Source organism: Eptesicus fuscus, chromosome 6, assembly GCF_027574615.1.
Source record: "Eptesicus fuscus isolate TK198812 chromosome 6, DD_ASM_mEF_20220401, whole genome shotgun sequence".
NCBI lineage: Eukaryota > Metazoa > Chordata > Mammalia > Chiroptera > Vespertilionidae > Eptesicus > Eptesicus fuscus.
Genome location: NC_072478.1, coordinates 17649724 through 17672872, shown reverse-complemented (window position 1 = coordinate 17672872; position 23149 = coordinate 17649724). Strand labels below are relative to the sequence as shown.

General features: G+C 50.0%; 1 protein-coding gene across 1 annotated transcript; it reads right to left on the bottom strand.

Annotated features, from left to right (window-relative positions):
- Positions 1–636: 636 nt before the first annotated feature.
- HAUS8 (HAUS augmin like complex subunit 8) lies at positions 637–22995 on the bottom strand. Its single transcript, XM_054717301.1, has 11 exons — positions 22774–22995; positions 19497–19561; positions 16112–16167; positions 10090–10171; positions 7350–7445; positions 7146–7240; positions 6539–6595; positions 6276–6434; positions 4852–4993; positions 2658–2799; positions 637–1027 (listed from the first exon to the last, which is right to left on the bottom strand). The coding sequence occupies exons 1-11, from the start codon at positions 22800–22802 to the stop codon at positions 829–831; spliced, it is 1122 nt and encodes a 373-aa protein (XP_054573276.1). The 5' UTR covers positions 22803–22995; the 3' UTR covers positions 637–828.
- Between the last annotated feature and the right edge of the window lie 154 nt (positions 22996–23149).

The window sequence follows — 23149 nt, the reverse complement described above, 5'->3', positions numbered from 1 at the left end:
CAACTGTAGCTCCCAACCCGCAGGCAGGCGCAGGTCAGGGGTGTAAGGGGGGTGGGGTGAAGGTGAGTGTGCCCGTTGGACATGTTAGATCCAGACGCATCTCTCTTCGCAGAATGCAGGGCGGGGTGGATGCCGGATCTCACCTGGACACCACCCTCACGGTGTCACCCCGCAGCAGCCATGTCCACGGAACCCCGGAGCACCCCCCTCCCGGTGTCGTCCCGCAGCAGCCATGTCCACGGAACCCTCCGAGCACCACCCCTCCTGGGTCATCCCACAGCAGCCATGTCCACGGAACCCCCCGAGCACCACCCCTCCCGGTGTCGTCCCGCAGCAGCCATGTCCACGGGAACCAGCAGGGCTGCCGGAGCCCACGTGTGCAGACGGGAGCCGACGAGCCGGGGAGGCAAATTCTCTGTGGCACAGTCCCGTGTGGAGGGGACTGGAGCAACGGCAAAGCCCGCAGGTGCTCCAGCGACCGCTGCTGGGACATGGGACTGGATGGAGAATCTCCAGACTTGCTTAGGACATTAAGCAAAACAGCCCCGTGACTAGAGGACAGGAATCACCTTGAGAGTGAAAATACTCAGTGTCTCTTCTGAAACCCTTACAGAGAAACCAAGGCTCAATTGCCAAACAGTTTTATTTCTTAAATATAAAACAAGATTATCACACAAAACAGCTACACTGCTGAGCTAAGTGACTAAAGTGCTTGAGTCTCCAGAACACCACACCGTGCTCTGGCACAGATGCGCCCTGGACAGTGCTTTCTTCCCGAGGGCTTGCAGAAGGTCCCACGTGGGCGAGGGTCGCGGCCTGCGTGCGGACTCACAGTGCGCAGGGCTTGTCAGCGCCTGAGAGGAGCGGGCTGCTGGCCTCTCCCCGAGTGTCCCCTCGGGTGTCCTCCTCGTTGAAATACCACTGGCGGAGGGGCACCGGGCCCTGGGCCTCTTCCCAGACCTCCTGGTTGATTAAGGCCGCCTCCTTACTCACTCCGGCAGAGAGTTCCTGCACGTGGGCAAAGCTCCTGCGGGAATAACAGAAGGTGACGCTCTCTGCCCTCCGTGCCTGAGGGCCGGAAGGAGCCAAAGCGCCTCTGCCTTCGCCAAGGTGGCAGCGCCGAGGCAGCGGGTCCAGGCCGATTCCTCCCGAGCACTCGTGGGAAAGCGCGGGTCAGTAAGCTGTCTGAACAGAACTCAAACAGGAAAGCCCCCAAGAACAGCGCCAGGCAGGCACGAAAGAAAAGATTCATTTGTTCAAGAAACAAGTGTAGTTCAGTGGCTGAGCATCGACCTATGAACCAAGAGGTGACGGTTCGTTTCCCAGTCAGGGCACATGCCCAGGTTGTAGGCTCGCTCCCCAGTAGGGGGTGTGCAGGAGGCAGCTGATGATTCTCATCACTGAGGTTTCTCTCTCTCTCTCCCTTCTCTGAAATCAATAAAAATATATATTTTTAAAAAGAACTGTGAATGGGGCAGTATCCCAGCCCGCCCTCGAAGTACTCGGTGGTGGGGACACAGGTACTAAATGAGCATGTTGAACCACTCAAACCTGTGACCTCTGCAATCCAGAATGCTCTGGTGTGTCCCGATTTCATCCTGGGGCCAGAAGCTAACTCCACAGCGGGTGGCGTTTGATTTCCATCAGCACCTTTCAAATATTTTAGGCATCTCAGGGTATGTTTAGCATTATAAAGAAGAAAACAAGATTCTTTTGGGAAGATGTGGAAGAAAGGCCCATGGTTAGAAATCCCCTGGAGAGTGAGAGAAGGAAACCGGGGTGACTGGGGGGGCTGGCCTAGGACTGTTTCCACGTGGGCATGCGCTGGGAAACCCATCGAGTTGTACACTACAACCTGCGCCTTTCCTATATGTACTTACACTCCAATGAGAAGTCCCAAAAAGATCCCCCAGGCCCTCCCCCTGGGAAACATTTACAACGTGAACAGACCGAGCCAAGGAGCCTGAAGTGCCGTGTGGTCCTGAGGAAGTGAATGAGGGCGATGCCACTGCCCTTTCTATCTGGCTGCTGGGGAACTCCCTTGGGGTTTCAGGTGGGCTGAAGGCTTTTACCCACGCCCTTCTCCCTGCTGGCTGGACCCTGCCATGCCAGGGCTGCCCGCTCTCGGCACAGGGCAGCCGCCAACGGCACATCTCTGCCTGGTGGGAGGCTATTTTTCTTCTTTTTTTTAAAAAGTAATATTATATAATTATATATATATATATATACACATATACACACACACACACACACACACATATATACACACATATATATATACACATATACAGTATACACACATATAGTTATATATATATTTATGTATATGCTATCTTTTTCTTAAGATATGTTTTTATTGATTTTAGAGAGAGGAAAGGAGAGGAAGAGAAGCATCAATTGGCTGCCTCCTGCACGCCCCCTACTGGGGATTAAGCCTGCAAACCTGGGCATGTGCCCTGCCCAGGAATCGAAACAGCAACCTTTAGGTGCATGGGACAATGCTCAACCAAATAAGCCACATTGGCCAGTCTCCGCGCCCACCCCCCCTTTCAGTCCTCACTGAGGATATGCTTATTGATTTTAGAGACAGAAACACTGATGTGAGAGAGAACATCGATTGGTGTGCTATCTTTTTCTTAAAATATTTTCTGAGATACCTTCGGAGCTCCAGATCCTTCTTTTGGGTCATTTCCTTCAGTTCACCCAGCAGGTCTAGCACTTTCCCATTTTCTTCTGAACTGCAGACCCCAAGTTCTCCCAACAGATGGTGCGTGGTCGTCAATTCCCGCTGCAAATCATCTGAGGAGAGTGAGGAGAGGGCATCAGCCATGGGCTTCACGGTGCCCCAAGCAACCCACGCGTGAGCGAGGTGGCCTACTAGATTGTTCTCATTTCACGGGAACGAACACTCTCATGTTACGAAGGCTCAAAGGCCGCGAGTCATGAAGGACGACATGCGTGCACTGGTACCACCGCTGTGCCCCTTTGCCTGAGACCATGGGTCAGGCGTGTCCATTGGTCAGGCGGTCATTGGCACAGACCTGGATGCCACTCCAGTGTCCGCAACAGAAACGAATGCAAAAAGTGGAGAGAGCCTGTCCTGTGAGTAACTTAAAAAGAATCCCATGGTTCCCTTCGCTACAGTACCTCCCGCCCCAGGAAAGTATTGCCTGCAACTGCGCTGTGTCCCACCTGCTGGGACACCAGCCTCTCTCCAATCCTGGCACATCCCATCTACCGGCTACATATGTACACACATCACAACCAAACACTGTAACATTTTGGGAACCTTATAAGAGTTCTCACAAACACACCTCTTTCCCCCAATGTGGTCTCAATTGCGTCCTCCCAAAAAGACATGTTCGGTACTATCCTCAAGTGTCTGAATGTGACCTTACTGGAAATGGAACTGAGGTAGAATGAGGTCACAGGGTAGGTAGGCCCATTCCAATAACTGGGGCCCTTTAAGAAGAGTGAGATTCAGATACAGAGGCACTCAAGGGACAAGGCGATGTGAAGACGGGGGCAGAGACGGGAGTGATGCTGCCAGCAGCCGAGGAAGCAGCCGGGAGAGCATCCTGGAAGGGGTTCTCCCTCAGAGCCTCCAGAAAGAACCAACCACGCCCACACCTTCATGCTGGACTTCTGGCCCCTTGAACTGAGGGAGAATAAGTTTCTCTGTTTTAAGCTCCCCAGTCTGTGGGCCTTTGTTACAGCAGCCACAAACTACTCATACACTCCCTAATCCCAACCCCTAGCAATTATCTAAGGAGCTTTTCTGAAACGGAGTCCAAGAGTCACACATGTGCCACTGACGGCAACAACCATACAACAGGAAACCCAGACACAGAGAGTCATTCAACTTTTCAAGATCCCGTGTCAGACATACACTATCTCACGTTGGAAAAGGCTTGATTGTATTAAAAACCATCTTTGTCTGGAAGTTAATCCGTCATTGCTTAGGGCTGGGAGATAAGCAGCGCTGGGAAGTGACAGCTAATAGATACTGAGTTTCTTCTGGGGGAAACAAAAATGTCCTAAGGTTAGAATATAGTAACAGTTGCACATCCCTATGAATATATTAAAAACAAGGAACTGTACACTTCAAATGGGCAAATTGTATGGTATCTGAGTTATATATCAATAAAGCTTTTTAAAAAAATATTTAAGTCTCTGTCTGAAGCTGCCAATACAGCAACACCCTTTGTGATCCTGAGCTGCGTTTGTGCAAAGTTCTGCAGGGAAAGTCCGTGTGATTTTAGGTGGCAATGTTTTACTGCATCAGCAAAACATATTTAGAGGCTCATGAGAGCTCTGCTTAGAAATAACCAAACTCCAGGGCAGCTGAAAACCTGCTTTGGGAAGACAGCTGTTCTAAAGAGAATTTTAAGATCAAGAACAGCACTTCACACCTGCCCATTTCCTTAGGTGAAGGGTTAGATGGGACCCCTCTGCAGGAAAGGGACCCCTTGGCTCTGTGTAGAAGGCAGAGGGTGGGGGTCTGCAGCCCTATCACTGCCCCATCAACAATGCACCTTAGTAGAGCCCCCCTCTCACGGCTGTGGGGTTGCAGGCTGCTCCCCAAGAATGCCTTTCAGCCGGGTAGGAAATCCACAAGGAAACCACAGGCCTGGGTTCCAATCCCAGCATGGCTCTTTCTTGGGGTGCCACCCTGGACAAACCAGTCTTGCCAGCACCCTACATCCTGTGCCATGTGAAGGGGGACATGCCATCTCCCTCGCATGAGGCTTGTGAGGATGACATGAAGGAATAAAGGTGCCGGCACGCAGGAAGTGCCAATACCCGCTGGCGGTTCTTCCTGGTCCTTGCCCAGCAGATGCCCCGTCCTACCTAAGAACTTGTGCGCGCCTCCGTCCAGGTGAACTGATCTCACAGGCAGCTCGTGCCTCGTGGTGTCCAGGGCCGTCGCGAATGTCTTGTACTGCTCCTTGAAGCTCTCGCACACAGCCTCGTAGGGGCTGAGCATCTCAATCTGCGCAGGAGGGGGAGGGGCCGATGGGACGAGGCCGGCAGGCACCGCCCTGGAAGTGTCACACTTGGCACACGTGAGGGAAGACACAGGCTGTTCCTTCGGGATCGAGGGATCCTCCAGGGGGTTCAGCAGGTGGGCGGTCCCTCCCCTCACTCCTGGCCACCCTCCTTGCCACGAACATGCGTCCAGCTTCCAGCGCACTCCAGGGCCAGCCCTCAGTGGGGACCACAGGGGACCCAGGAAGGCTGTGCCCTCCTGCTTTGGAGCACCGGGCTGAAACGCCTGCCCCTCCTCTAGGCCATCCCCACCGACTCCCCTTTCCCTCATACACGCTATCACAGGGCAGTGTTAGGATTCATTATTTCTTTTTTTTATTCCTTCCATTCATTTCTCAGCCCACAGCCTGGGCACATGCACGAACACGTGCACACTAGGTGTCACAGGCTGAACCCCATAATTCCTCTGTTGACATCCAAACCACCAACCCGAGAATGTGACCTGATTTGGAGACAGGGCCTTTACAGAGGGAACTGAGTCAGGTGAGGGCATTATCGTGGGCACTGATCTATATGCTCGACGTCCTCATAAAGGGCAGAGAACTGGAGACAAACACGCACACAGGGGGGACACCAAGTGAAGAGACGGGGAGAAGACAGCCTACAGGCCAAGCAGAGACCGAAGACACATCCTTCCCTCACGGCCCTTGGAAGGAGCAAATTCTGCTGACGCCTTGATCTCGCACTTCCAGCCTCCAGAACGGAGAAAGAATAAGTGTCCGCTGTTTAAGCTGCCCCGTCTGTGGGACTTTGTCACGGCAGCCCCAGGACATGCACACCCTGAAGAGGAGCTAAACCCCCTGGCCAGCCCTTCGTTTCCAAGGGTTTGCTCCATGACCTTCCTTGGCGTGGACGACGGTGTCCCAGCACTGACCATATGGTGCCAAGACTGTGCCTCCCACCTGCACCCTGGCCCCCTGGGCAGGCCTGAAGCATGTCTTCCTGTCACTGGGCAGCTGTGGGCGCCTGAAGGATATGTGTGTGTGTGTGTGTGTGTGTGTGTGTGCGTGCTCGTGTGCGCGAAAGGACAGGTCCCTCTGCAGGCTGGTACCTAACATTACGGGCACATCCTCTTACAAACAGTTACATACCAATACCTGGTGGTGTCAAAAGCCAAGCACAAACTTAGAGCCAGGCCAGGAGTGACCACCACTGTACATAATCCCTCCAGACATCGCGAGGACCCAGCGGGGACACATGGCTCAGAGACCCTGGCCACAACTGACCTGAGGGTTGAGGACATCCACCAGCTCCCGCTTCTTCTGGCGGAGGAGAAGTTCGCGCTTTAGCTCGTGGGCCTGTTTCAGGAGCTGCTTCTTCTCCTGGCACATCGTTACTAAATTCCTTTCTGCCTTTTCTTCAAAGGCAGCGAGGCTGTTCTCCATCTGTTAAGTGTAGAACAAGAGCTCAGGCCGGAGGGGACTCCATCTCTTGGCTGACAGAGGCTGCCCTTCCACCCAGGTCGCGCATAATGCGGTTCCATTTTCACCTTCACGGTCAGTAGAGTCAGGAGCAATGTTTGGGATTCCATCAATTCGGAGAGATCCTTGAGGAGAAAGAAAAGATACTCTGGTTCCCAATGAACTGGTATATATCAGGCTTTCTCCCCTGGGAGGGAAAGAACGCTGATCCACACGTACTTTATTTATTTCGTTCCGTGACTCGATAATTCGCTACTGCATAACCACCTGCTGTTTCTACGATCTGTTTAGCCTTTTGGGGGCTCTGTGAGAAGAAAGAGGATGGTCTCCCCCTCCCACTCGGCGCCACTCTGGAACCAGGACTCAGCCCTCCCACCCCACTGAGACCACAGCCTGGACACCTTCCTGCCGGGGACGGGGTCCGGCCCCGCACCTTCCCTAGATGGCACCGCGAACAAGGTCCCAATCTTTCTTCACACGATCCCGCATTTGTATCTACTCCTGCATGTGTTCTTGTAGAAACAAACTCTTAAATGATCTAAGAACGTGTGCTGGTTTTTGTCCTAAAAGGCAGGTTCTTGGACCCCCAGGTTTCCCAGAGCACCTGGCACAGGGCAGGCGCTAAACCAGATTTATCCAACCCATTAGCGCTTCCCTCCCATTTCATACACTTACGGGGTCCTTTTCCTGCGAGGCAGAAAATGATGTCGACTCGGTTTTCCTTGACGTTTTTTTTTCTAACTGTGGAGTCTTTCTGAGCATACTCTTGTCTAAGATCAAGGAAAGCATTTTTAAGGTGAGAAGAGCATCCTTTGGCAGCTTGCTAAGATGCACTGCAACCCCCAGCTGGGAAAATAAGGGGTGAAATGAACAATTTACCATTGATGGCTGAGAGATCCAGGTGCGGGGGGGCGGTGCCGTGTCCTTCCAGCAACGTGGACTGCAGGTCACCTTTGTCGAAGATCCCACTGCTTTCTGTGGGCTCAATGAGAATCCCTCCAAGTCAACACAGTCACTAAGAGGCTCTACAGCCAGGACAGGAAGCAGGCAACCTTCTGGACAATACCACTTGCTTCTAAAACTAAGCTTCTTGCTAGGAAGTAGAGAAGGCAGAAAAGCCTTGGGAAAGTCCCAGCCATCAGCTTGAATATATTTTAAAGAACTAGACAAGAGAGGCATTCTGTAAAACCCAAAGATGCGAGTAAGTCTTTCTACTTAGTTTAATAAAAGCTGCTGTGTGCACAGTCTGAGCCTAGTGCAGGCCATGTGTTTGTTCTGCCCTCAGCTCTCTCTCCTTCTTTCTCCAGCTGCTTCTGGACTGTTCCTCCTCCCAGGAGTCCCCTTCATCTTTTAGCCTCTATTTAAAACTGGGCAGTCATGCCTTACACCATGTGAAACGGGCAGAGGAGCCCTGCATGCGTTAATTCAGCAAGGCCCCCAGAGAGCTGCAAAACGAGCAGCGGCGTGTCAGATACACACTGTCAGGTCAGGAACTAAAAGAGAAAACAATTTCATGAGCAACTATGCAGCTGAGAAATAAATATGAGGAAATAAAAAAAGCAAAGTCACAATCATGTGTAGGGCAAGGTACCGTTTGTGTTTAAAGTTTTAAAAAATTCTAGACAGACAAAAACCTATCAAGAGCAGCTGCCTCCTGGGTGAGAAGCTGGAACCTGACGTGGAAAAGGGTGATGTTTTATTGCTATGGTTTTTGCACAGGTTAAATGTTTTGTCATCTGCATTACAGTATTTCCATTAAATAATGTAATTTCCTATAAATCCACATGACAGAACTCAAAAAGCAGTCCTTCTACACCATGGCTATGCTTGAATTCTGGTTTCAGCCTTGGCACCACTGACATTTGGGGCTGGGTAATTCTTTGCTGTGGGCTGTCCTGTGCACTCCCGGGTGGTGAACAGCATCCTGGGCCACCACCCATCACCCCGCCTTCTTCTGCAACAACTCCGGACATCGTCCTGTATCCCGTGGGGGTCAGAAATGCCCCAGCCGAGAACCCTGGTTTTAAATGTGGCAGGCCCCGTTTTGGACCCCTCGGGCCATGCCATTTCTCTGCTTCATGCAGGGCGCTCAACCAATTGCACAACAAAACACTAGATACAGTGATGGGCAACCTTTTGAGCTTGGTGTGTCAAACTTCGCCAAAAAACTGAGCATAACTCGGGTAGTGTGTCACTTTGAGGAAAAAAACATTATTTCGCAAATGTTTCATCCTCGGCATGCGGCCGCCTCAGCGGCCGCGTGTCGTCAGAAATGGCTATGCGTGTCAGTGCTGACATGCGTGTCATAGGTTCGCCATCACTGCATGATGCCTGCTTCTCAGTCATGCGTGGGTCAAGAAACAGTGCAAATTCTGACAAACATCTAACCCAGTATCAGCACACTTACAGCATGCAGGCCAAACCCAGTCCACTTCCTATGTTTATTAAAAGTTTTACTGGGCCCTGGCTGGTTTGGCTCAGTGGAGAGAGCGTTGGCCTGCGGACTGGAGGGTCTTGGGTTCAATTCCGGTCAAGGGCACATGCCCAGGTTGTGGGCTCGATCCCCAGTAGGGGGCGTGCAGGAGGCAGCCAATCAATGATTTTTTTTTCTCATCATTGATGTTTCTCTCTCTCCCTCCCCCTTCCTCTCTGAAATCAATAAAAATATATATTTTTTAAAAAGTTTTATTGGGACACAGACATATTCATTCATGTATATATGGTCTGTGGCTGCTTTCATGCTACAAATGACAGAGGGAAGTCTTTGTGACAGAGAGTGTCTGTCCTGCAAAGACGGAAATATTGACCATTTGGCTCAGAAAAGGTTTGCTGACCCTTGATCTGGACAATAAAGTTAAAAATCTAAGTTGTAGAAGTACTCAAAGCTGCCACCATTTTGAACAAGGAGGTGAGGGCCAAGGAAGAGTTTTGCCCTTTGTGAAGTGCTTTCACACAAAAGAGCGGCCCAATCTTGCTGCAGAGGTGGGCACGTGCGGCCCTGGACAAACTGCTATGGTGGGAGGGGCCCTCCCAGGCTTCTCGGTGAACACACTGCCTAGAACTGAACACCAAATCCACCAACAGTGATGGTCTGATTGGCAGATTGTGAGGGAACTTTCTCTCCTCGGCAACATTTTCCATTTTTTAAAATAATGAACACATGCCACATCTATAATCAGAAAAACTGAAAGCTTTTCATATCACTGTGGTGACAGCTTTTAGATGAAAAACATAGGGAGACCATTACAAGGAAGATGTGACCCAAGGCAGTGAGAGGCAGGAGGATGAGGACCTTTCTGGTCCTGGTCTTGGAGCTCCGGCAAAAATAGTCACTCGGTTAAGGAACTGGTGCCCCAAGGAAGAGCCATAATGGCAACTGGGCTCCGCCCTGGGGTCACACAGGAAGGAAGAGACCCCCCACCCCACTGCCCTGCCATCCCCTTTCAGCTCCCCGCATGCCCCGAATCTGTCCTTACACTTTGCCCAGCTCTTTCGTCTGATGCTTCCAAGAAAGAAAAGAGGGACTTTTAACTTAGCATACGTGAAAACATAATTCACCACCACGCTCAACACCTCCTAGCTCCACGGCTGTTTTCGCCCTCCCTCCATCCTTACACACCTTTGCTCTTCTGGAGGGAGCTGGGTTTCCTTCCGCCTTCAGGCATCTTCCCACTGGTCTTTGACACATCTGTTGCAGAAGCCTGTTGGGAACACAGGACACTCAGGGGACCGATACTTTCCCTTCATGGGAAGGGGCCCCTTCACGGTCTGCAAGGTTTGCATCTGCTCTTACTTTGAGGCAAGGGACAGACTTAAGGAGTTCTGACATTTACTTGCATATATGCAGGTCAAGCAGGATACTTTCACGTACACAGAACATAGGAAACCATCACAATTGTTGCCAGTGATTATCTCTGATATGGCAGATTACAGGTGACTGACTTTCTGTATACTTTTTAGTGTCTGCCAGTTTTATAGACAGACTATATTACTTTGGTCATCAGGAAAAACAAAGTTTTTGTACAGGTATTAATCTTCAAAACTTACAAAAAGGCAAGTAATGCATGGAGCTAGCGAGCCAATCCTATAGAATAAAAGCGTAACATGCAAATCGACTAAACAGCTGAACAGCGGGATGGCCATTGGACGACCATCTGGGACCACACTATGACACCCACTGGCCCAGGCCAGCCAAGGCAGGTGCGATGCGATTGGTCGCCCCATGATTGCCCCGTAGAGGGAGGCAATCAATCAGGGGACTCCACCATCGCCCCAAAGAAGGAGGCCCAGGCCACTGGGGCGGGCTGCAGCGGGTGGGTGGGGCCTCCCTCTGCGAGGGAAGCCCGGGTCCAGGTGCCAGAGGGAAGCCGGTGCGGGCAGCCAGGGGAAGGAAGGCCTACTCTTGCACGAATTTCATGCATCGGGCCTCTAGTATAATATAATAAAGTAAAATAAAAAAGAAACCTTTAAAGAGAGAATATTTCAATGTATAGAAACCATTCCTATTCAACCTTGTCCTAGAATAAGAAATAAAAGGCAAACGGGTAGTTAAGGAAGAAACTCTTCTTTCGGACATGATTCTTTATGTAGAAGATTCCAGCCCAGCGCACAGGAGGCAACCAATGGATGTTTCTCCCTCATCAATGTTTCTCTCTCTCTCTCCCTTTCTCTCGCTCTCAAAATCAATAAAAACATATTTTAAATAAATAGTATCATGTATAATAGAACTAAAAAACAACAAATACTTAGGTATAAACTTAATAAAACATAGGGGAGGTGTGTGTACTGGAAACTACAGAACACTACTGGAAGAAATCCACGAAGACTAAATAAATGGAGAGGTACACCATGTTCATGGATTTAAAGACCTGGTGTTTTTAATATGTTGTTCTTTCGAATCTAATGCATAGATTCAATACAATCAAAACCCCAGCAGAAGCCTGGCTGGTGTTTCTCAGTGGTTAGGGTGTTGGCCCACACACCAAAGGGCCGTGGGCTCAATTCCCCATCAGGGGCATGTACCTGGGTTGCAGGTTGATCCCAGGGCGTGGACAGGAGGCAACCAATAGATGTGTCTCACATTGATGTCTCTTGTCTCTGTCTGTGTGTCTCTCTCTTTCTCTCCTCCCTTTCTCCCTCCCCGCCCCCTCCCCCTCTCCTTCTTTCCCTTCTCCCTCCCTGCTATCCTTTCTAAAAATCAATGGAAAAAATATCCTCGGGTGAAGATTAACAACAACAAAAATCCCAGCAGGAGGTTTGGTAGAAAATGGCAAGCTAAGTCTAAAATTTATAGGGAAAGGCAAAGGAACTAGAAGAGTCACACAGTTTTGGAAAAGAACGAAGTAGGAGAATTCACACTACCTGATTTCAAGACTTGCTACAAAGCTAGCAACAATCTCAGCAGCATGGAGACAGACAGGTAGCACAACGGAAAAGAGCAGAACCAATAAGTGATGCATTCACACATACATGGGCAGTTAGTGTCTGCCAGGTGATGAGACAGCACAATGGGGAAAGAAAGTCATTTCAACAAATAGTACTGGAACAAGAGAACGTCCAGACACTTACAAATGAACTTCACTTCCATCACTGCACCAGATATCAAAATTATTTAAAAATGTGCCACAGACCTAATGTAAATCCTAAAACTAACTATAGAACTCCTAAAAGAAAGTATTTTTGATTTGGGGTTAGGCAAAGATTTCTTAGATAAGACACCAAAAGTACAATCCATAAAAGCAAAAATCAATTAATTGGACTCCATCAAAACCAAGAATTTCTACTCCTCACAAGACATTTAAGAAAATGAAGCCACAGCCCAGCTGCTGGCATGGCTCAGTGGTTGAGTGTCGACCTATGAACCGGGAGGTCACAGTTCAATTGCAGGTCAGGGCACATGCCCGGGTTGTGGCTCAATCCCCAGTATGGGGCATGCAGGAAGCAGCTGATCAATGATTCTCTCTCACCATTGATGTTTCTTCTCTCTCCCTCTCCCTTCCTCTCTGAAATCAATAAACATATATATTTTTTAAATACTGTTTTAAGTTAAAGTTGATGCTCCAAAAATGTGTATCAGGTATATGCTGTCGCTTTCAAGGACTACATACCACATCAGTAAATATTTCAGAAGTATTCTCAATCCTATTTGGATGTAGTGAGGGTTAAACGAGATAATACACAGAAAGCATGTAACCCAGTGCCAGCCACATAATAAGTGTTCAATCCATGACTAGAACCCTCGTGGCTGGTGGGAATGTAAAATGTTGCAGGCACTTTGGAGAACAGTTGGGCAGTTTCTTACAGAGTCACACACACGTTTACACTATAACCCAGTAATTTCCCTCCTAGGAGAACAGATAACACGACCTCACAGACTCCTGCACATAAATGTTTAAGGTGGCTTTATTCAAAATCATCAAAAACAGAAACAAACCAAATGCCCTTCACCGGCTGAGCACACTGTGGCCCACCCATACAGTGGGGTAGTCTTCAGCCATCAGAAGGAACCAACACTGAATGTGACAGGCAATGACAGGGAGGACTTCCAATGCGCTTTTTATGTGACAGAAGACAGACGCAAGAGGCTGCATCCTGTGTGACACTTTTTAATGATCTTCTGGAAAGGGCAATGCTACAGGCATAGAAAACAGATCAGGGTTGCCTGGGGTGGGGAGAGGTTGGGTCCAGCACAGGGGATTTTGGGAAGTGACAGACTGCTCTGTATCTTGATTGAGGTGGGTTTGTGACTGGATGGATTTGTCAAAATTTGCAGAACCGGCCTGGCCGGTATGTCTCAGTGATTGAGCATCCACCTATGAACCAAGAGGTCACGGTTTGATTCCCGGTCAGGGCACATGCCAGAGTTGCAGGCTCGATCCCCAGTAAGGAGTATGCAGGAGGCAGCCAATCATGATTCTCTCTCATTATTGATATCTCTCCCTCCCTCTCCTGTCCTCTCTAAAATCAATTATATAATGATATATATTATATCAACTGTATAATGAAACAGTGTTATTCGAGGACCTCCTGTATAATGTACATAGAGTAAACGACACTCTTTTCAACATCCAGTTCTGCAAGTTTAAAAAATCCTATATAATAAAAGCCTAATATGCTCAGTGTCCAATCGGCTGGTCATCCATTCAACCAATCAAAGCATAATATGCTAATGATATGCTAAGGCTCCCTATTACATGCACTGACCACCAGCGGGCAGACACTCTGACTGGTAGGTTAGCTTGCTGCTGGGGTCCAGCCAATTGTGACTGAACGAGACAGGCCGGACCTGCCCTGAAGTCCTCCCATGGTCCCTCCCCAGCTGGCCAACCTCCTTCATCCCTCTCTGGCCCCGATTGTGCACCGGTGGGGTCCCTCGGCCTGGCCTGCATGCTCTCATAATCCGGGCTGAGGGACACCCCTCTCCCATCCCAAGTGCATGAATTTCATGCACCAGGCCTCTAGTATTATTTAAAGAGCTAAAATACTACATGTAGCCTAGCTGGTGTGGCTCAGTGGTTGAGCATCGACCTAGGAACCAGGAGGTCACTGTTCAATTCCCAGCCAGGGCACATGTCTAGGTTGCAGGCTCAATCCTGGTGTGGGATTTGCAGGAGGCAGCTGATCAATGATTCTCTTCATCATTGATGTTTCTATCTCTCTCCCTCTCCCTTCCACTCTGAAATCAATTTAAAAATACAATAAAATACAACATGCAGCCCTGGCCAGTTTAGCTCAGTAGTTAGAGCATCAGCCAGAGGACCAGGGGGTTGCAGGTTCGATTCCTGGTCAAGGGCATGTACCTGGGTTGCAGGATTTCCCCCCTGGTTAGGGCACATGCGGGAGGCAACTGATCAATGTGTCTCTCTCACATTAATGTTTCTCTCTCTCCTTCCTTCCTTCTACTCGCTCTAAAAATCAATGGGGAAAAATCCCCAGGTGAGGATTAACAAAAAATAAAATAACATAACATAACATAAGATAAAATAAAATACTACATGCAGCAAGTAGACACACGGGGGCGCTGTAACCAAGTTTGCAAGGCAACATGAAAATTATGACGTGTGGACTGTGATCCTTTGTTGAGTATCACTTCAATACTGTAAACCACGGATTTTGGGTGATGATGTGTCATCGTAGGTTCACCGATTGTAAATATGCACCACTCTGGTACAGGATGTTGATTGTGGGGGAGGCTACACATAAATGGGGTGGGGAGGTACCTTCTGCTCAATTTTGCTGTTTGTTAACCTAAAACTGCTCTAAAAATAAAGTCCAAAGAAGATGTGATAAATATATACAATGAAATACTACTCAACCATAAGAGATGAAATATTTGCGAAAGCATGGATAGACCTTGAGAATATTATGCTAAGCAAAATAAGTCAGTCATAAAAAGCTAAAAGCCATATGATTTCACTCATACATGAGATATAAAACTCACAGACACAGACAACAGTCGTTACCAGAGGAAAGGGGTGGGAAGGGGGTAAAAGGGACCAAATATTTGGTGACGGAAGATGGTTTGACTTTGAGTGGTGGGCACACATGCAATATACAGACCTTGTATCATAGAACTGTACACTTGAAACTCATATGATCCTATTAACCAATGTCATCCCAATTAACTTTTTTAAAGTCCATTTTAAAAATCCACTCCAAGAAGCATATCAAACAGTTTATATAAAGCTATTCTTTTTCTTCAAGCTGTATTTTAGGTCACATTTTTAAGAACCCACCACCCACCCTATCCAGATTTTAAAAGAGTGGAAATGAATATTTAACTAATTTTTACCACAAAACAATTATTTGGAAAATAGAGGGATAACATGACCTTCACCTCAACGCATTCTCAGTAGGTACATACTGAAACAAAATATATAATTGGGTAACATACTGATTGTTTTTGTTTGTTTGTTTTAAATACATTTTTATTGACTGCAGAGAAGAAAAGAGAGGGAGAGATAGAAACATCAATCATCAGAGAGAATCATTGACTGGCTGTCTCCTGCACGCCCCCCGACTGGGGATCGAGCCTACAACCCGGACATGTGCCCTGATTGGGAATCGAGCCGTGACCTGGTTCATAGGTTGATGTTCAAGCACTGAGCCACACTGGTTGGGCCATAGTGCTAGATTTTTATTAAACATCATACAAAGTATGCTCTCATGTTGTTAAGCGTTTCATGCTGTCATTTAAATGGTTTCATAATTTTCATGGTGTGACTACAGGTAGTTCATGAAACTTTCTCTACTACTAGTGTTTCAAGTACATCATTTTCCCCAGTCGTTCCCTAAACCCTGCAGGTATATTTTTAAATACCAGCTAAGGCCAGGGTGTGCTGGGCACTCGCCTGAACTGCTTCCAGGACAGAATCCAGAAAAGAAATGATGGGGTTGAAAAGCAGAACAATTTTAGGTTTCAACAGAGATCATGGCTTTGCAAAAGGATTCTCAAAGAGATTGGCCACTCACGACAGAGACAGAGGTCTCAGCAGGAAGGACACAATGACCTCAAAGGCAACTAGGCAAAATCCCCAAAACACTGCCTCCGGAACCAGGCTGTGCCTGGCTCGGATAACTTGTGTCAGAATTCTAAGTTCGTTAGAACTCCCTTCCGAACTGTTTCAAACATTATGTGTTACCTTTTTAGTGGGTTTCTTCTCATACTGCAGGTATCGGGATTCGACCACTTTTCCTCCTGTGGGGAACACACTGTAGGTTTATAAAAAACTATAATAGTGGTGTGTGGAGACCCGCCCGCGCCGAGGACCACACCACCTGCCCCAGAGCCAGGTGCCATTGGCCCTCCCTGCTCAACAGCAGGAATGGGGGAGCTGACCCCCCTTGCTCTCTCAGAGCCTGCCCTTCAGTACCCTCAAGAATGTATGGGACACTATTATATGCAAGAACATTTATGGGACACCTACTGTGTGTAAGACATGTATGGGACACCTACTGTATACAAGTCCCAGGGCTCCAGGCAAAGCCAGAGATCCACAGGAGCAGAAAGGGGACTCGGGTGGGGCAGGTAAAGGAAGACAGACCTACCACGGACGGCCATCTGTTTGCTGCCTCCTCCTCTCTCCCCTGCTCACTCCCTGTGTTCATGACCCCGAACGCCGCTTCCCCCACTTCCTCTGACCTACTCATGGTACCACCTTTCACATACCCTCACCCCACCTCTCCTAGCTCAGGACCAACCCCCTGGACACACTCAGCACCAAGGCCCTTTCTCCGACACAGCATATCCCTGTGACAGTCCAGCCCAGGTCTCCTTCCATTCCTGCCCTTGGGGCACTGAACAAGGATGGAGGAAACCCACCTGTCCTCCAAACCTCAGGGCAGCATCCTGACCCCATGCGGATGGACCTCTGCTCCTGGGTAAAGAGAACCCCCACTCTTGTTGTTAGAGCCAAGCCCCACCCCATAAAGAAACTGCCCTGGAGCCTGGCCGGCGTGGTTCAGTGATTGAGCATCGACCTACGAACTGGTCGATTCCTGGCCAGGGCACATGCCCAGGTTGCAGGCTTGTTCCCCAGGGTGGGTGTGCAGGAGACAACTGATCAATGGTTCTCTCTCATCATTGATGTTTCCCTCTCTCTCCCTTCCTCTCTGAAATTAAAACAAAAAACCTGCCCTGGAAACCCCTTTCCTCCTCACCCCCACACCACTCCTGCTCCTCTCCACAGGTCACACTGTTAATCTCCCCTCACCCACCCCCATGGCTCACCCCTTCTCTGCTTCCCTTTACAATGCTGGCTTTCTCTTCTCCTCCCTCTTCGCTTGAATTCCCTCCTCCCCCGCCCCTTCCCCCGACACACACACACACCTGGCTCTCACACCACCACCCCACAGAAGAAACGCATTTCAGCAAGCCCATCAGCCATTCTCAGTGAGCCATCCTCATACTGAGCCATCACCAGCACGGGGCACAGTGCTCACTCACACGCCTCCTCCTCCTGACATACCTGTGGCCTCCAGGCTGCTGGCCCTGGTGGCTGACAACAGGCTGTCTTGCAGACCCACCAGCTGGTGAAGCCTGAGCACCTCTAGGCACATTACAGGTCTGGCACGACTCAGGGCGTCCTTCTGACTTAGTCACCTCGCTCCCCTCAGTCACTCAGTTCCCATCCAACAGGCTGCTCCTGCACCCGCCCCCCTTCCCAACTCTATTCAGCCCAGCACTTCCTTTGGACCCATAAGCTACCCGCTTCCTGCTGTTTTTTCCATCAAATCTGTTATCATCCTCTGAACCCTGGGTCTCCTTACTTCTCCACTCAGTGCACCGCCTATGCCCCAGACAACCAGCTCCCTGAGGGCAGGGACTTGTGTCGGTTTGGCTTGCTGCTATATTCCACCACCTGCAGGAAGTAGGTGCTCAACAAGATCAAATGCACGGTTCTGCACTTTTTCTTGGTGCCTGCAGAGCTCAGAGTCTTCCTGTTTACTGAAGAGACCCGGGGAGAGTGACAGTCAACATCACACCGTTTGACAGCTAGGTTGAGCAAGACTGATTTCGCCGAGGCCGGTTTGGCTCAGTGGATAGAGCGTTGGCCTGCGGACTGAAAGGTCCCAGGTTCGATTCCGGTCAAGGGCATGTACATTGGTTGTGGGCACATCCCCGGTAGGGGGTGTGCAGGAGGCAGCTGGTCGATGTTTCTCTCTCATCGATGTTTCTAGCTCTCTGTCCCTCTCCCTTCTTCTCTGTAAAAAATCAATAAAATATATTTAAAAAAAAAAAAAAAGACTGATTTCAAACCAGAACTTCACACCAGAATTTGCATCTTCCATTGCAGTGCCACCCCAAGAGGAAAGGAGGTGCACCAGTTAACGGGGAGCCTGGTGCGGGCCACAGAGGCAGTGGTCACCGAGCATGCTCCAGGCAGGGAAGAGCTGTGCCTATGGGCTCAGCGCACGAGTGGGCTCAGACAATCAGGAAGGAGGTACCTAGAGGCAAGGCTGGGTCAGGCAGGGTCCAGGGAAGAGAATCAAGCCAACCCCAGTGTCTGCCACCGGACATGAGGAACTGGGGCAAAGGACACCCCTGGTTCCAAGCAGGCATGGCCTCCGGTGTTGGGTGTTGCACAGCCAGGAAAAAATCCGAGGCTCTGGGTTCCTTGGACAATTGAAAGCAGTTTCAAGTTTCCAGAAAACTTGTACGCATCTGTTTGTTTTAAACGGTGGTGGGTTTTCCATAGCGGCAATGTTACAGTGAAGGATAGAATTTGTGTTCAAGAACCAGACCGCATGTAAATAGAAGAGATGTTACAGACAAGATGCTGCTCTAAGTTCTCTGAGACGCGCACTACCACAGAGCACACTTTAAGAAAATATTTCAGCCCTGACTGGTTTGGCTCAGTGGACAGAGCGTCAGCCTGTGGACTCAAGGATCCCAGGTTCGATTCTGGTCAAGGGCATGTACCTTGGTTGCGGGCACATCCCCAGTAAGGGGGTATGCAGGAGGCAGCTGATAGATGTTTCTCTCTCATCGATGTTTCTAACTCTCTCCCTTCTCCCTTCCTTTCTGTAAAAAATCAATAAAATATATTTTAAAAAAAGAAAATATTTCATTTCAGAGGCTTGAGCTCCAACATGGGAGATCCTCAAGAGTCAACTGGGCACTGCCAAGAATCAAGGGGGCTGTTCACAATGACCCCAAACCCTCAGGTGGACATGGGGCATAGGGGCACCCCCAAAGGACTGATATGCTTTCAGAGAAGAGACTTAGGAAATTCTGATGTTTGATAATGAATTCAGCTCAAGTTCTCTTCATCCACACTTGCAAGTGACAAGTCCTGGGAATAACCCAAAATGAGCCCTATCTGGTCCTGCCATAACCCTGGCTGCAAGCGGGGCTGAGTGACCAGACTGGAAATCTCCCAAGATGTGAACAGAAGAAGGTAAAACCGTATCTCTCTTGCTCTGCTCTGTGTTGTTGTTGTTTTTATTCCCCAAAAACACTTACTAGGGAAAAAAAAATCCCTTTTTATTTCATGGGATCATAAGGTAGATTCTAACTTGACTCACCTTGTGTTTGCTTTCCTTTCGGCTTGGAGCCACTAGGAGTACCGGGATCCCCTGCAGAAGGCGTCCTAAAAGAGAGGGGCAGGGTCTTGTTAATGTAGTTGACAAGTAGCTGAGGGAAGCCCGTGAGGTTCCTCTTTGAAGCTGGGCCACCTGGACAGGAACATGGAGTTCCATCACCTGGGGTGACACAGAGTAGCCCCACGGAGCAAGAAGAGTGATCATTTTTGCCAAACCTCAAAGATCTCAACCTAAGTCATGAGTTCAGTAATTCAGCAGGTGGTTATGTGCCTGCTGTGGGCCACTGGGGGTGCACGGTGAACCACAGATGGAACTCCCTCCGTCAGAGGGAGGAGCAGCATCTTTCTGCTGGGCGAGTGTGAAGGTACCCCGGACAGGTAAAGGGGTGGGCGGGGGGGGGGGGGAGATAATGCACCTTTTGCTCAGGTACATTGGGAAGGGCATTCTAAGACAGGGATCCACAAGACCAAGGGTATGAGGGAAGGCAATGGAGAACGATGTGGAAGCAGGAAATGATCAGCCCTATGGCTTAGCTAGAGAACAGTGGCAGGGGTATGGGATCAGGAGAGCACACTGGGCCAGGCCGGCAGCTCTGAAAGCCCAACGTAAGGGCTTGGACCTGGTCCTATAGCCCAGGGGTTGGCAATCTTTCTCTGTAAAGGGCCAGATGGTATATTTTCAGCTCTGTGGGCCATGTGCTTAGTCACAACTACTCAACCTTGCCATTGTAGCACAAAGCAGCCATGATGATGCAGAAAGAAATGGGTATGGCTATGTCCCAATAAAACTTTATTTATACAATGACATTTGAAGTTCATACAATGTTCATATGTCCAAAACATTCTTAGTTCGCCAGCCATACAAAAAAGAGGGCGCTCTGGCTTTCACTGTAGGCCCCTGGGGAACAGACGCTGTCAGAGCCATGTTTCATGAAGACTGCTGGCAGCCAGGAAGAAGACAGGCTCTGAGGTTCTAGAAGGACAGGGACCAGGTCTGCTCCTCACCATCCCACTGTGCCTACATATTCATCTGCTCGAGCTTCCATCACAAAATGTAAGAGTAGGAGGCTTAAACAGCAGACTTAGTCTGTGTCCATTGGTTATGCTTATATGCATGCATACAAGTCCTTTGGTTGATCTCTTACCCCGCCCTTGCCTTCCCTCTGAAGTTTGACAGTTAGACTTTTTTATTTTTATTTTTTATATTTTATTGACTTTTTACAGAGAGGAAGGGAGAGGGATAGAGAGTTAGAAACATCGATGAGAGAGACACATCAATCAGCTGCCTCCTGTACACCCCCCACTGGGGATGTGCCTGCAACCAAGGTACATGCCCTTGACCGGAATCGAACCTGGGACCCTTCAGTCCGCAGGCCGACGCTCTATCCACTGAGCCAAACCAGTTAGGGCAGTCAGACTTTTTAAAAATTCTCACCCAAGGATATGTTTTTTATTGATTTTAGAGAGAAGGAAGGAGAGAGAGAGAGAGAAACATCAATGTGAGGAAGAAACATCGATTGGCCGCCTCCTGTAGGATCGAACCCACAACCTGGTATGTGCCCTGACTGGGTGAGGAATGGGGAGTGCTAATGGATATAGGGCTTCCTTCTGGACTGAAGAAAACATTCTAGAACAGAGGTGGTGGGTGCACGACATTGTGAATGTCTTTATGCCATGGAATTGCTCACCTTACAATGGTTAATTTGATGTCCTGTGCATTTTGCCTCAATTTGAAAAAAGAAAGAATGAAGCCTGACATAATAGATGAGGGAACAATGAGGTAGGAATCGCTGACAAACCAGCTGTGGGGTGCGGGAGAGTCTGGAATGTCCCCCAGGTTTCCAGTCTGGGCGAATGGGGAGAAGCGGGGACGCCAGGAACAGGAGACTAGCCGTGTGGTAGGAGCAGGTTGAGGGGCCAGGTTGAGACCTGGGCACTTGGACTCCTGCTGACATCACAGGCTCCACTAGTTCCAGCAGCAGTGGTCACCTGCTCAGTTCACTGTAGCCACCTCCTGTGTAGCTGGGTCGGGGGACCCCAAAGTGCGACCCAGGCCATGGTGGGAGGCATCTCCAACCCTACATACATACCTACCTTTGGCCTGCTTTTTATCTGTATTCCAGACAAGGGCCTGAGGCTTAAACAGGTCACCCCTAGTTAGTCTCAGTGCTGGAAAGGGAAAGAGGAAGGACTCCCTTGGATCTAAGTCAGGGCTCTGGAGCCAAACAGAATGAGCTCAGGCCAAAACCGCAGGGACCTGGGGTAGGGGTGGGGGGTGGGGGGTCACTACACCTGTGCCAGCCTCAGGTACCACCCCGTTACTGTAGCTCAGAGAAGCTAATATCCATCTCAGAGTTAGGGCAAAGGGCAGAGGAGGAAATACAAGTGATTTCTGGGGCCTATTTAATTTTCATTCTCAGTGGCACAGTAAACATTAGCCGAATGAACAAATAAGACAAAACACAGCCCTGGATCACGCCTGGCACCGGGTATGTGTTCATCATCTTTCTTGTTCTTGCCGTGGGACTCGGGGCAAATCACCTTCCCTCCCTGAGCCTCCGCCATCTCATCAGTAAGTGGGGAGTATATAAGAAGGCGGGTGGGGGGAAGAGTAAAAGAGGTCTTGTAGCCAAAACCGGTTTGGCTCAGTGGATAGAGCGTTGGCCTGCGGACTGAAGGGGTCCCAGGTTCGATTCCGGTCAAGGGCATGTACCTTGGTTATGTTTCTCTCTCATCAATGTTTCTAACTCTCTGTCCCTCTCTCTTCCTCTCTGTGAAAAATCAATAAAATATATATATTTTTAAAAAAGAGGTCTTGTATTGGCCCAGCACATGTCCACTCCAAAGTCATTATTCTGACAGCGACAGATCGCATTTACGGGTCAGGCACGTTCTAAGTGCTTTCGGGGCTCACGTGAGACCTACAAGTTGAGCGGTGGCGTCATCAGCCCCGTTTCGCAACAAGGGAAGCGAGGCACGGAGAATTTAAGTCACTTGCCGGAGATGACCCCCCGGATCGAGGCGGCAGACCTGGGACTTGAACTCGCGGTCTCCTCACGCGCCCGCTTTCCCAGCATGCGCAGAGGTCGCACCCCGGGGCTTCCCAGAACCTGCGCATCTTTGGTGGTTCCCAGAAGGGTCAGGTCCGGGACTCACCCGAGGGTCCCCGTTTCCCAACTTGGCTGCCGCGGCCCCCAGCCGTCGGCCAAGGGCTTCCCTCCGGCAACCACAAAATCCAGACCCGCGGTATTTCAACTCACCCAGAGCCGCGCCCCGAGGAATCCGCCATTTTCCCGCCTTCAACTCAAAGGCGGGCTCGTCAAGTTCCCTTGCCCCGAGCCCTCAGGAGGGGTGGCCGTGGGCCACCGGGGAGCGTAAATGCAGGCGGAGCGGGCGGTCCCAGCGCGCGCGCCTCTCGGTCCTCCCCCACACTTGGTTCCGCTCACCAGTGAGCGAGGCCGTGGACAGGGCCCCAGGCCCCGCCCCCCGGAAGCGGGAGTGTGCCGGGGAGCAGCCAGTAGGGGCGGGGTTTGTGGCGCCCCGCCCCGCGGCGCGCTGGCGTCACGCCCCGCCCCGCCCCCCCGGGACCCGGAAGCGGGAGCGCGCAGGGGAGCGGCGGGCGCGGCGGGGCGGAGC

Coding starts and splice junctions, on each gene's coding strand:
- HAUS8 (XM_054717301.1), bottom strand. CDS start 22,802: ATGGCGGATTCCTCGGGGCGCGGCTCTGG. Junction 16,168..19,496: donor GAAAGGAAAGCAAACACAAG/GTGAGTCAAGTT, acceptor TGTTCCCCACAG/GAGGAAAAGTGGTCGAATCC. Junction 7,241..7,349: donor GGATCTCTCAGCCATCAATG/GTAAATTGTTCA, acceptor CCTTGATCTTAG/ACAAGAGTATGCTCAGAAAG.